This window comes from Arvicanthis niloticus, chromosome 22, assembly GCF_011762505.2.
Source record: "Arvicanthis niloticus isolate mArvNil1 chromosome 22, mArvNil1.pat.X, whole genome shotgun sequence".
NCBI lineage: Eukaryota > Metazoa > Chordata > Mammalia > Rodentia > Muridae > Arvicanthis > Arvicanthis niloticus.
Window position 1 is genome coordinate 34,475,657 of NC_133429.1, and position 13,856 is coordinate 34,489,512.

At 36.8% G+C, this 13,856-nt stretch overlaps 1 protein-coding gene across 8 annotated transcripts in view; it reads left to right on the plus strand.

The window, feature by feature from the left end:
• The window catches only part of Kcnc2 (potassium voltage-gated channel subfamily C member 2), a 183,544-nt gene extending 170,482 nt beyond the window's left edge, over window positions 1-13,062 (plus strand). For 2 of the 8 annotated variants that reach the window (XM_076920231.1, XM_076920232.1), the window contains exons 3-5: window positions 2,403-3,330; window positions 5,293-5,457; window positions 9,911-13,062. In XM_076920231.1, the coding sequence (XP_076776346.1) occupies window positions 2,403-3,330; window positions 5,293-5,457; window positions 9,911-10,047 (1,230 nt within the window). In that variant the 3' untranslated portion in view covers window positions 10,048-13,062. Of the gene's footprint in view, window positions 1-2,402; window positions 3,331-3,719; window positions 3,824-5,292; window positions 5,458-8,760 lie in introns of all 8 variants that reach the window. The other 6 variants (XM_076920238.1, XM_076920236.1, XM_076920237.1 and 3 more) reach the window with 6 other exon arrangements.
• The last annotated feature ends 794 nt before the right edge of the window (window positions 13,063-13,856 follow it).

Below are 13,856 nucleotides of genomic sequence, written 5' to 3' on the forward strand. Positions count from 1 at the left end.
TATATTTTTTCTTTACTGGAATTGTGACAACTACAATTATAGGCCTTTAGTGTGATAAATAAATTTTATGTCTGCATCCTCCTCACACTTTAATTCCTCAGTGGATTATGTTTCATGAACTGCTATTAAAATAAAAGTTTGACCTGAGGCCCAGCAAAGGGAAGCATCAAATGCACTGTTTGCATGTATGCTGTGTAATACAGAAATGTCCTGTCATAAAAGTTCCAAGTTTTGTTTTTGTCTTTGCATTTTTTTTTAAAACAGATGTTAGTGCATCGTACAGAATTGGTTTTGTTCTTTGGATGTCACAGGCACACTAGGACTGTCCGAAAGATGAAGCTGTTAAGACCTCTCATGTAACAGTGCCATTTTAGACTGCAAAGTCAACTGAAAGGAGTGACTATTGAAAAATCATTTTAAATAGAACATCAAACTACCACTTAACTGCTGACCGTTGGCTTTTCATGCTGAAATATTATGCCTAATCAGAAAGGCTGGAGACAGAATGGCTTTGTGGGGACTGTGGGTCGAAGAAGGGTGGGGCCATAGGTGCAAAGCTCAAATGACAAAAGGTTTCACATTTAGTCAGAAACAAATATAACTTTCAAATCTAGCGATAAAATAAGGTTGCAGTTCCGAATCAACCACCCATCACAGGTAACTACAGCATACCATCTTTTAGTTTATGCAAAGTTAAAGTGATATTAAATCTTAACCCAACTGACGTGTGTTCATTTGTACATCAAAAGCAAAATGGAGAAAGTTAAGTGTCTCAAGTGCTCCTGGAAAACCCAACCGTTGGATTCTAAATGGCAAAACCAAGAGTGTTTGGCAGATGCGCGTGGGACACAGGTCAATGTGGTAGAGGTGACACTGGTTAAATGCTGTATGCTCACTACTTGGGTAAGTCCTTAATTTGGGGTGGTTGTCTAAGGCCGACAGCCACAGTAGTAATTAGTCCTTTTGTGATGACCACAGAGGCTCATTGAACTAAAAAGAGGAGTCTGTGTTCTTCAAATATGGCTCAGACCTTCTCAGAGGCAGCCATGTCGAAGAGTAGACATCAGGGGACAGGTCAGTTATTGGATAGAGTTCCACTTGGACATTGGAAAGAGTCTCATTATTTCCAATGAGGGACTCCTGCTCAATACAGTTTCTTTCACCTGGTGATTCCATTGGTTTACCTATGAAAGGAACAGCCTGCTCATTCAGCAAGTGTGGCTTCTGAGACATTGACGAGAGAACACTAGAGCCCTCAGCTGCACTGCAGTGTCTCCTGTGAATGACAGAGGTGCCCTACATTCAAACACCCGAACACAAATATTCAGATCTGTAGTATTAAGGCATGTGTGACCCCAGTCTAAGGGAAGGGGCTTCAACCATTTGTATTCTCCATTTTGGAATTTGATTGCATTAGGGGATAGAAGCCGTGACTGAATTTGTGATGTTTTGGCCTGAGCCTATCACTTTATGTCAACTGAACTAGAAAGAAGGAATGCAAATGCTCCTCACCTGGTATTCCAGAAGTGTAAGATGGGGGTGATATTAGTGTTGTTATGCAGAATGACATAAAATCAATTCAACAGCCTGTGGTTCTAGCGAGAACTATATAATGGAGAATTCTTAGGATTCATCTATATTTGTAGGTGCATGTGTTTTCAAATATTATTGACTAAATAAATAAAATTCTTTGTTTTGAAAAAATAGCTTTATAATTTATTACTTCAGCATCTTCAAGTTCTTTCACTTCAGCATGAGAAGATAACAGTATTTGAATTTATCTCTCTAACTTACTTTTCTCTCCTTTAATTTATGTTGCTTGAGTTTGCACCCAACCCAGATTTGCTATATTGGGCAGTCTCTCCCTTCAGGTGCCTTTGAACACTCCAAGTTCTCATTTTATGTTCCTATCCCATGATACCTCCAAATATTTTATTGACAAATAGAAACTGACAGTTACATTTGTGTCGCTCCTAAATTTACACCGTTGAAATCTGCCTTATATGTGCACTTATAAACGTTGTTTTAAAGTTTCTAGGGCATAAGCAGTTGTCAAAATTGGAGCTATTGTAAAAAATGTTGTTTTCCCTTTTCAGACTGTTGGCATTAAAAATTGTTCTGAAATAATTTTTATGGTTTCTTCACAGTTTTTCCCTTTTCACACTCCACAGAGCAAAGCTTTGTGTGTATGTGAGCAAAGACCAGAGTTTGGAGAATCTTACAGATCCAGCCTGGTTAGCTTGGCGTGCATAGTCTCTCCTTGCATTTAAGAATCGTTTGAAGTGAAATCCCCAAATATTCCATTGTCTCTTTTCTTTGACAGCGATCAGTGTCTTTCAGATTCAGCTATCAATATGAGATGGTTCACGTCACTCTGTATTTCTGTTTCTTTCTTTCTGCAGTTTATTGCTTTTGCTTCTCTGTTCTTCATTTTGGTTTCCATCACAACCTTTTGCCTGGAGACACACGAAGCTTTCAATATTGTTAAAAACAAGACAGAGCCGGTCATCAATGGCACCAGCGCTGTTCTCCAGTACGAAATTGAAACGGATCCTGCCCTGACATACGTGGAAGGAGTGTGTGTGGTGTGGTTTACTTTTGAATTTTTAGTCCGTATTGTTTTTTCACCCAATAAACTTGAATTCATCAAAAATCTTTTGAACATCATTGACTTTGTGGCCATCCTCCCCTTCTACTTAGAGGTGGGACTCAGCGGGCTGTCTTCCAAAGCGGCCAAAGATGTGCTTGGCTTTCTCAGGGTGGTTAGGTTTGTGAGGATCCTGAGAATCTTTAAGCTCACCCGCCATTTCGTAGGTCTGAGGGTGCTCGGGCATACTCTTCGTGCGAGTACCAATGAATTTTTGTTGCTCATCATCTTCCTGGCTCTGGGAGTGTTGATATTCGCGACGATGATCTACTATGCTGAGAGAGTAGGGGCTCAGCCTAACGATCCTTCAGCTAGTGAGCACACACAGTTCAAAAACATCCCCATTGGTTTCTGGTGGGCTGTGGTGACCATGACTACCTTAGGCTATGGAGATATGTACCCGCAAACATGGTCAGGGATGCTGGTGGGGGCCTTGTGTGCTCTGGCTGGAGTGCTGACAATAGCCATGCCTGTGCCTGTCATTGTCAACAATTTTGGAATGTATTACTCCTTGGCAATGGCGAAGCAGAAACTTCCAAGAAAAAGAAAGAAGCACATTCCTCCTGCCCCTCTGGCAAGCTCACCTACATTTTGCAAGACAGAATTAAACATGGCTTGCAACAGTACCCAGAGTGACACATGTCTGAGCAAGGAAAACCGGCTTCTGGAACATAACAGATCAGGTAAGGCGCGATTTTAAATGTGCACCATTAAATACTTTATAGACCAGTGCATCGTATAGGCAAAAGACAGCTGCTCTTGTTTTCTGTAAATATCCATGCGTTTATAGTTTTATCTCCTCATAAAATGTGTGTTTGTGTGAGCCTTGTCTATAACAAGACTGTAGCCTTTCTATGTATGGATCTGCAGAGCAGGTCTGTGGGGTTTTCTGATCATAGTGGGAAAGACCTTTGCTGATGATGCAAATATTTTTCTTTTGCCCATTTGTTGCTCCCGTGCCAATGTTTCTTTGTCTCTCGGCATGACGTGATGGTATGATCTTGACCGTGTTTCATTCTTCATTCTCAAAATGTTCACCTCCATATCATTTGGCTTGGTGTGTTTGACTCAGTTTCACCTCTGACACACGGTACTCTGCATCTCAATCTCGTTCAAGAGAAGCAGTTACTGAAGGAGAACGGATGTTTGCACCTCAAAGGCCTAGGCACTAAAGAGGTGATGTGGGAGACAGACCTTTCAATAAGAAAGCTCATTATTAATGTTATTCTAGTGAATTGACTAAGTTTTCATTGTTTTAAATTACGTAGGTTACTGCAACCTAACACTTTTCATGATAGAAAGTTACATGTAATACAAAAAATAAACATTCTCCATTGTTAAGGGTACAGGTAGTCTTCCATGGATAACCAATGGAAAAAATGCATTTCTTTCCTGAAATTGTTTTTTATTGCATGGTTCCTTGGCCTCTTCTCCCTTCTAGAACTGAAATTTGAACATTTTAATGTTTGACATTTGCTAGATTCCTGCTCCCAGTATGATAGATGTAACCTGTAGCTGATTAATCCTAACTCTTGGGTCAGTGTTTTCAAGCCAACACAGAGAGAGTTCTTGTTTGTTTATTATGTCTGAGTCAGATATAATATTTATTAGATGAACAAAATATTTATTTAATTAGCTTATTTTGAAATGTAAAGTATATATATATGAGATCTACTTATCTATTTCTTCTTTATTTATAAATTTATTTATTTATTCACTTCACATCCAAAATATGAAAAAAGAGACCACTGATGATCTCATGTCTCATTCAGAAAGAAGCTCCACCCCCCTTTACCATCTGAAAAATTTTATGAAGCAATCAGAAAACTCAAAGAAGCAAGACTGGAGATGAACTACTGTTCATCTTATACACATTTGGCAAATTCATCTGTAAATTTCATTAACACATATCTGACAGATGTTAAGAGTATCTGTTTGAAAGGAGGGGTTTAGCTAGGGTTGTTACTCATTCCCTTGTTCTCAGTGTTCTTCTGCAGAATCCTTAAGAAAGGCATGGACAAAGAGGATACACTTATTTCTGGTCAACACTGTCAAGCTAGTGTGTAGGCTCATGAAGGTATACAGAGCCCTTGGTGAGCAGGCAGAAGTAAACACTACTCTCAAGGATGTGGAGATCTTGCTGTATGCTTTGCTCCAAAGAATTTGAGTCTTCAAAGTGGAATTGTTCTTCATGTGGTTTGGGATTATTTTGATTAAGATTTTTTTAGTGCAAAAAATGAACTCTTTAAGAATTGCAAGGCCAATACTACTTGGGAGATTTTTTTATTAAGGGACTCAATTTTTAACCATTTCCACTGGTAGTAACTGAATAACATGTAGCATAAATTTTGCCTAATTCACTATCATATTTATTGTGAGTTCATATCAACTGTGTGAAAGCTGAACTACCCATTAGATTGTTTCCAAAAATGAATCAGAATTTCCTAAGGAACATCTCTTCCTTTTAAAATACACCTCCATTTTACTTCATGTAATTTTTTTTCTTTATTGTGGTGAATACTGTGATGTGATTACCGTGTTCTGTATATTGAGTGACTGGACTATGGGCATCTGTTGTAAACTCTCTGTCCTGTCTCATTTCCTCATCCATCACTGTCTGTCAATGGGCGTGGTCCTGTGACCAGTGTTATCAGGTGACGACAGTACAGGAAGTGAGCCGCCATTATCACCTCCAGAAAGGCTCCCCATCAGACGCTCTAGTACCAGAGACAAAAACAGAAGAGGGGAAACGTGTTTCCTGTTGACGACAGGTGATTACACGTGCACTTCTGATGGAGGAATCAGGAAAGGTACGAATGCATTTAATCAAATTCTAGTAGGCAACATAGCTATTAAGTAAGAGTGACGCAAAACATTCAGTCATCATTTCCTGGGGAGTGCAGCATGTGGCACTCTTGTATTTTCTCCATCATGTCTTCTCATTACAGGCCCTTTCCAATATCCACCACCATAGCCTATGTTATTTTTATATAGAAAAAGCATGACCCTTTATTCTGTATACTTTGTTTTTCATCCTTTTATTTACATTCTGTCTGTGGGCAGAATTTTAACAGAACATGCAAACGTCATTAAGTCAGTCAACATTAAGTCAGCCCTTAGTTATTTTAGCATGATGCTTTTAGCAGTCTTTAAAAGTTATCTGTTTTTATTAAAACAATACTCACTACATGGCTCTGTGATTGTATTTGTTAAGTAATTGATGGCCATTAAATAATTGATAAGGCATTTTTTTCTCTTCCAAGAGAAAGAACAAAATAGCCTTTAAATTACTTTACCAATGCCCTGGCAGTTGATACCAACAGCTTCTCTGACTTTCTCAAAGGGCAGCATCCTCTGCTCTGCCATGTGCACTTTTTTTTTAATCACTTGAAAGGTCACATATGTGATTAAAAATACATATTTTTTCTTTAGACCCAGTGAAATAATTTAAAATCCATTAACTTTTTTGAGCAGACAGTAAATAGTATCTAACATATAGGAGATAATAAATATTTGCTGATGAAATTAAAAATGACTGCAGAAGGGTCTTTGTTAAAGGCTGTGTCAGAACAGGTGAAGATCTACAGTGATTTCTTACTATAATTGCCTACTCTGAATAGAAACTTTCATATTTTGTTTCACTGTATTCTATAAACCATGTCCATATTTGTTATGTAAAATGGTTTTCCTATATCTTTAACATTTTTAAACTTAAATTTTTTATGATGTTCTCCTTAAGATGTATCTCATAACTCATATTCAAGATATCTTTCATTTCCTCTGAATATTTTACTTGTTCTCTGCTTCAATGTCTTTGAGGCACAGAAGCAGAAGCCTCTTCATTTTGTTTTTTATTTATTTTTATTCTTTTGTTGAGCAATAGCTCCATTGATTCATCTTTCCAGTTAGTTCCATGATTTACCTGAGTTCCTTGAACTAAGAGGTTCTCTGAGAGGCTTTGTTTACTATTTTAAAAATCTACATAAGTGCTGGAAATTTTAAACGTTTTATGAGAGCAGCTAAAATTGCATAGTAGTTTGGCCAAATATATGTACACATATTAGGTAATAAAATTTTGAGCTTAAAACCTTTTCTAAGAATTTAAAATCATAACAGAATTTTTCTTTATATGGATACATGTATATAGGTATACACACATTTATTAGTCTATGTAATTAAATAGACATTCAGTTTTAATGCATCTTCCACTAAAGTATTATATGCAGTGCTTATACAAAGGGAATGAGTTTAAAGATCTTGAAATTTCCTCCATGTCTAATAATACTGTTAAAAATGTCTGAGAAAAGCTTTAGGCATTGTAAGATAGTATGATAACAATAAAATTTTTTACTGTAAAGTTGCAAAGCTTTATGAACAACATGATTAATGAGGTGCTTATTCTTCCCAGAAAGATACATGCAACTTTATTTCATAAATGCAAATTATACTTTATAATGAGGATGTCTTTTGAAAACTGAGCATCTCCCACAAGCTTTTTTATTCTTCATCATTTCTTATCACACTAACTCTTCCAGTTTCTTGATTATTTCTTCCATAGCTCCATGCTCTTTCTATGTGGGGACCATTTCTGGATACACTTAGCCATTTTTGCTTTTCTCTCCTATTGTTACATATACCAGAAACTAACCGTTGTCTTTCCCCTTTCCTTTATATAACTCACAGAGTTCTTTTATTTACCCACACACTTACTTCCCAGAGCATCTATTCAGTTTTCAAGTTGATTTCTACTCATTCTATTTAAATGTTTTAAAAATTGTCTCTGTAAAATTTAAAAATATTACTGGATTCCTATTTTGTTGTGTTACTTATAATTATGAAAATATTCCATAATGCAGTAAGACAATGCAAAGATTCATTTAAAGAGTAGTCTTCCAAGATTACCTTTGTGTTTCCTTACAACTGCTTTTGAGAAGCATGTCATCAAATCAAAACACATGCACGCTACATGTGTAGCAGTATTAATATCATGACAAATAAGCATATGCTCCTGGAAGCTGAATAAAATGCATGTTCTTTATTTGGAGCTTGGTTCTAAGTAGGCTTACTATTGTTTATGTTCATGAATAACTTAAAATTTTATATTTAAATCTTCATTGATATTTCCAGTCACTCCCAGAAAAGCTTGATTAAGCAAAAAATAAAGTATTAAAATTTCTAATTAGAAATATTTGGAATAGGTAAAACTAAAGGTACATAAAGAACACATAATTTTACTAATTATATAGTTGTTGCCAAATGAGGAGTGCTTCTTCAAATGATATTAAATTACTGATATTAAAATTAAAAAGATCTGTAAACAAAATAAGAAATACCTACTTTTAGATCTATAATTTAGAAGAACAATTAACATTTAGAATAGCAATCAGGATTCATCTATCCCTGGGTGATTAAAATAAAATTATCTAACAGATCATTACATGTCTCAGAGTTGTATAAGGAACTCGGGGTGTAAACTACTTTTTAAATGCATTCACACACCAGAAATTAGCATCCGTCAGTGTTTGCTATCTACTTTATATTTTTAGGCCACATAATCAACTTCATCTACATAGGAAAGTCATTTTCTCTGTAATTTTCAAAGTTATATTTTCAGCCAGTTTACAGAAGAGCAGTGAGAATAAAGTTGCCATGTACATGGTTTCTATGTAAGGATATCTTACTTGCAATTAAAAAAAAATGAAGACAACCTCCCCTTAACTGTCACATCATCTATCAGAATGGAATGAAAGCATACCCTCTCCTGTGTTTTATAATAAAGGATGCTAGCTGAACAGAGGCAGTTTATTCAACATAAAATCCATTTCCCAAACCACAATTATAATTAATAGATTGTCAACTGTCTATTTACAAAATTATTTAGAAGACACTAAGTCTACTGGGAGTTAATGTGTATGCATGTGGGCAGGGAGTGGTCCTTACTCTTCTGTCCTATTTCACCCAGTTTTAGCCTGTTCTAAAGATGTTATGGAGTCTGTCTTGATGTATAACTGTCTTGGCCTATCCTATGTCAAATAAATACAAAAATTATTTGGTCCCAATAAAAAGTAGAGGCAGTTACAAAGGACTTTCTTTTCTCTTCGTCCCACAATCAGCAAGCACACTAGAGCCCATGGAGAGTACTTCACAGACTAAAGGAGACACAAGACCAGAAGCTCATTGGAATTGTGCGAACTTACTCAATTTTGGGTGTCCTACAGGAAGTTCATTCCCCACCCTCTAACTGTTCAATGGAACTACCAAAACGTTTATTTCCAAAGCTGTGTGATAGGATTCCATTTTCATTCACGTGTCTTGCTGTCCACGTCATGTGACGTCACGTCACACTTTGTATGAGAAGCACCCCCAGCTCATTCAACTGCCTCTAATATTCTACTGAAAATGCTACAATACATGACTGCCTCCAAAGGTCACAGGACGGGGTCCTGGCTGAAGTTATTAGGGAAAACAACCAAGCTATGTTCCTGAGAAGCTGTTTAATGATCTAAGCACATGGCTTTCACCAACAGTAGAGTAGGTCGGTAATTTTTGGTTTAAAACAAAATTTACCTCAATTCATGGAGGGTGAGAGAAAGAGATGACGTCATCTGCATACATCAAATTCAGATCTATTTCACTAAAATTATGACTCAGTTTACATTTCATTTGCTTCCTTTTTATTTAATTTTATTTTACTACCTAAGGGATTGGCAATGTGCTTTCCATCCTGTATCACATGGATAATGGCACCAGATGCCATTATTATGTGAATCACTCTTTTAAACTAGTGAGCCTTAAAAAATTACATATGTTGGAAACAAGTGTGCACTTCAGGTTAAGCATGCTTCATTAGTTAATTATACTAAAATTAAAAGGGATATATCTCATATATTTTTAATTTTCAGAAACATGTCCTGAAATTTAAAAGTGTTGAGTCTGTAAACATATGTAAGGGGAATTTTTTTGCCTAATTTAAAAAATTCTTGTAGTCTTTATATCCAAATTATATTAATGCTAACTATAATCAAGCATAAATATGTTTTGAAATATTGTAGCTATAATTTGTGTTAGCTGGTTTAATTTTTTTTCAGAATGTGAAATAAAGTGAGCTTCAGTTTTTAGATGTATGAATTGTGTCAATATTGAATTCTTTACGAATGGTATTAGCTAAAAAAATAGCACTTTGGGTTACCCTGCACTGTACTATTTGTTTCTGTCTATTTTCTGGTTGAACTCAACTGATGTCTATGCATTTTTTCATAAAAGGATATGAAAAATCCCGAAGCTTAAACAACATAGCTGGCTTGGCAGGCAATGCTCTGAGACTCTCTCCAGTTACATCCCCCTACAACTCTCCGTGTCCTCTGAGGCGCTCTCGGTCTCCCATCCCATCTATCTTGTAAACCAAACTGCATCAATCGGCTAAATTCTATCAATACAACTACTGTTTATCCTGTAACGGAAACAATTAACTGTAGAGTTTCTCCAGGCTCCATTAATAACAGTGTAAATCCTGCATGATATTACTATTTGAAGTCAGAGATCCTACCTGAGTAGCTAAAACATCTTATCCCGGCTTTAAAGATGATCTAAAGTAGTGCTACTACTCAATACGAATTGCCCCAGTTTCCTTTCGCAATACAGTGACCAATAGTGTCAGATATATTGGCCAGTAAACTAACGCATAACCGTATCTTCAGGGAGATATACTTTAATAGTGTGCTTCTCAATGCCAACCACTTCACTGGACCTTCATTTCTTGTGACTCCAAACCATTCTGAAGATGTCTGGGATCCCTATCTAGATCACATAGAACATGACTTTGATCAGCTCATTTGCATGGACCATCTTGTCTGTATCACCTGAATACAATGTTGTAGAGTCCTGGGACTGGATGGCTCGGGATACGTGTACTTGCTTCAAACCATCCTGCAAATGTGAATGCAAATGTGGAAGCTCTGGGAGGGAACCTGTTCTGCATGTTGGATTGTGGGGTAGGGGGGCGCCTTTCTCCTTGCTACCCCCCACTCACTCCTTCTTTGATGGAAGTATTTACTTTAAATACCTTAATTTCTCTATTGATTTATATTTCTTTAAAAAAATGCTGTATTGGTGTTCTGAATATTTTTGGTTGTTTGCACACACAGATAACTGCAAAGAGATTGTCATTACTGGTTACACGCAAGCTGAGGCCAGATCTCTTACTTAATGAATTGGGGAAGGCACAAAGCATGAAAGAAAGGTAACGGCTAACCAGGCTTGCATCGTTTAGCTAAGATTTGCTGCTTGGTACTAGAGCCATTCTCCCCCAGCCCCACCTCCCACAAGTCCTAGAATTTGTCATTATTTTCAGATGTAGAGTGCCAAATATTACCCAAAGCTTTTGTCTGCTTTTTTTCTTGCCTCTTTGTTTTTATTTATTCTTTTGTGTGAACATTGAAAGTTACTGGTGTTCACCGAAGGCTTTTTTGACTAGCCTTAAAATTTGCATCAAAGGACTAACCAGATTTTTCAGGCTGTGTTTAATCAGGTGCTTCGTCCCTTGCATTGTCTCCATCTGTCTGTCTTAACTGTATAAGCTATTTGTCTCCATAGAGTGTAGACATGCCCTGATCTTCTCTTTAAACTTCTTATCAACTTCCCCACCTCCCGCCCATGTCTTCTTTGCTACTTGGAGCAGCCTTTCTGATATGTATGTAAAACTACTGATGCTCTGTAGACTACCTAAATTAATAGGCACTGTGAATAATTTTTTTTTTATGAGCAGGACCGAAGCAGCAATTTCACCATAGTTCTCTGTTGCCTACTGCAGTGCTGGTTTCTGCTACCAAGCAATCTGCATTTGTCACTACATTCCAGGAATCATACCTAGGGAGTCATCTTTTTTTTTGTTGTTTTTTAGTCTGGAGGGAAGATAGTCTGTTTATCCATCTCTACCAAATGCTACAGCAATAGTGTATCTGATGTTTTGGATATGTGAGGGAAGGAAAATGCCATAATATAATCTCAGCATAGACTATTACTTTCAATGAGTTGATTCTTAAGAGTGTTGATGAATTCCCAACTCTCATGTATATTTTTGATAGAAAGGCAATTGTCACTTGTGTTATTGGATAGAGACATGTCTTATTCTCCATTCTCAAGCCTTAGAGCATGAGCTGCATGTCAGAGATCTTGTACAGCAATGCGTTCACCCAGACGTAAATATTCAATATTTAGAGAAACCGTGATTCTTTTTGATAACACCATTCGTAGAATGCTATAAATACTCAGAGATTTACGGTAAGAGATTAATATGCTGCCTGGTGCTGCTGTTATTGACTGCAGTGTTGTACAGAATTTATCATGGATTTTTGACTGCTGAAAAAAGGACATTGAGATATAGCCATTCCAAGGATTGTACTACCGAATGTTCTGCTACCGAATGTGACCCAATGTGACCAGTTTGTATTCAAAAGACGTTCTGCAGCTTATAAAGGAACCATGGCTGGAACTGAAATGGTGCTTGCCATGGGAATATTCTGCTTGTCGACAGACCAGAGTCCACAAAACAACTGTATATACCAACGTGTGCATGGGTCCACCCCTCTCACAGTCTCATAGCAGAGGGAGCCACATCCATGGTCAGCATCTGTGAAGCTTCAAGGAATGCCCGCAAGGCTCTGAATGGCTTCTCTCAGGCTCACGGTGGTTTTGCTGTGAATTGCAGAGGGTAGTGAATCTGATGTAGTATAGGTCTGTTTTCATTTCTGTTTGTACATTATGTGTTGGATCTACAAACACTGATTGCCTCATTTTCTTGCAAACTGCTTATATATCAGCTTGTGTAAACTTTTAGTGTCTACATCTAAATCTACCTATTTCTTAGTCATGTATTCATTTAGTTCTGGAACGCTGTTACTATCTAGAAGAAAGTCATCAACAGTATTCATAGTTTAAGTCTTTTGTCATTGTTACCTCAATTATAAATATTAAAAAATATAAATTCTGTCAATGAGAATATTTTTTTATTAAATGATCGAGGAAAATGTCAGTATATAGCAGAATATTATCAAATTATATCCTAAAATGTCTATTTTGCATAAAAGAGATATTCTTCAATCAATTCCTTTTTTTGTGAGCTTTGTGGCTAATGAAGTGTATGTTCGTCTTTATCACTGCTGTAGTTGAAACTGTATAAGAGTTTTTCCTCTTGCTTAATCAATATTTCCAGAATCTATTAGCTCCCCTGGGATTCTGAATATACTGTATAGCCTAACTATAAACCCCTGTATCGTGTACCTTTTGTGACCATCTCAAGGTGCATGCCTCACCTTCGTGATAAGCCAGTGGACATGTTACTAACTGAAATGAAGAATAAAAGTCAAATGATCTGGGGATAAACTTGAATCTTATCTGATTAAATGATTCATACCCTTCTCTGGCTTCCTTTCTTTGTGTGTTACTATTTCAATGCCTTTCCTATTGTTTTTTGTCCTTCATGGTTCCACCACACACACTCATACATTCCCAAGAAGTTGGAAATGGAGGTCTTTTAAAGATACGGGTGCTCTCGTTTTCACTAAAGCTTAGAAAACATAGCTGCTGTTTTTCCATTTCATTTTGTTTTCTTGCTTTCTCTGTCTCAATTTCTCTCACCACAGGCTATAGAATTACTTATTGCTATGATACTCAGTGTTCATAGGCAATTTTATGATTAACACTAAAATTTCACTTATATTTCTGATATGCCCCAGTAGTGAGGGAACACTTTTGTTTTAATTTCATTAGCAGTGCAGCTCAGGATCTGAGTGGCACTACTGTTCATCTACATTTTTTTTTGTCAAAATTGTCCTTCCTACATTTTAAATATTTATTGAACTTCTTGGTGTAAATTCCACTTTAAAACATGCCGTTTGTCTTTGGATCTCTGTTTTCTACACAGGACTAACATAGCTGGCATTCTATCCATAATGCAGGGATATGAATAAACTTAAACATACACAATTCTATAACACCATCATCCAATGGTTGGAGAGAAGAAGAAAGGAAAAAAAAAGTATTGAGGCAGAAAAGAATGTGGGCAAATCCAACAACCTCTCTTATAATAATGTATCAGCATGTGAGTTTCTGTCTCTCAAGCTGTTCAGTGCTAATGATGACAAGAATATTAAGATGCTGAGCCCAGGAAACGGGGGTGGGGTCAAGTAGAATTACCTGCAAATGTTATTAA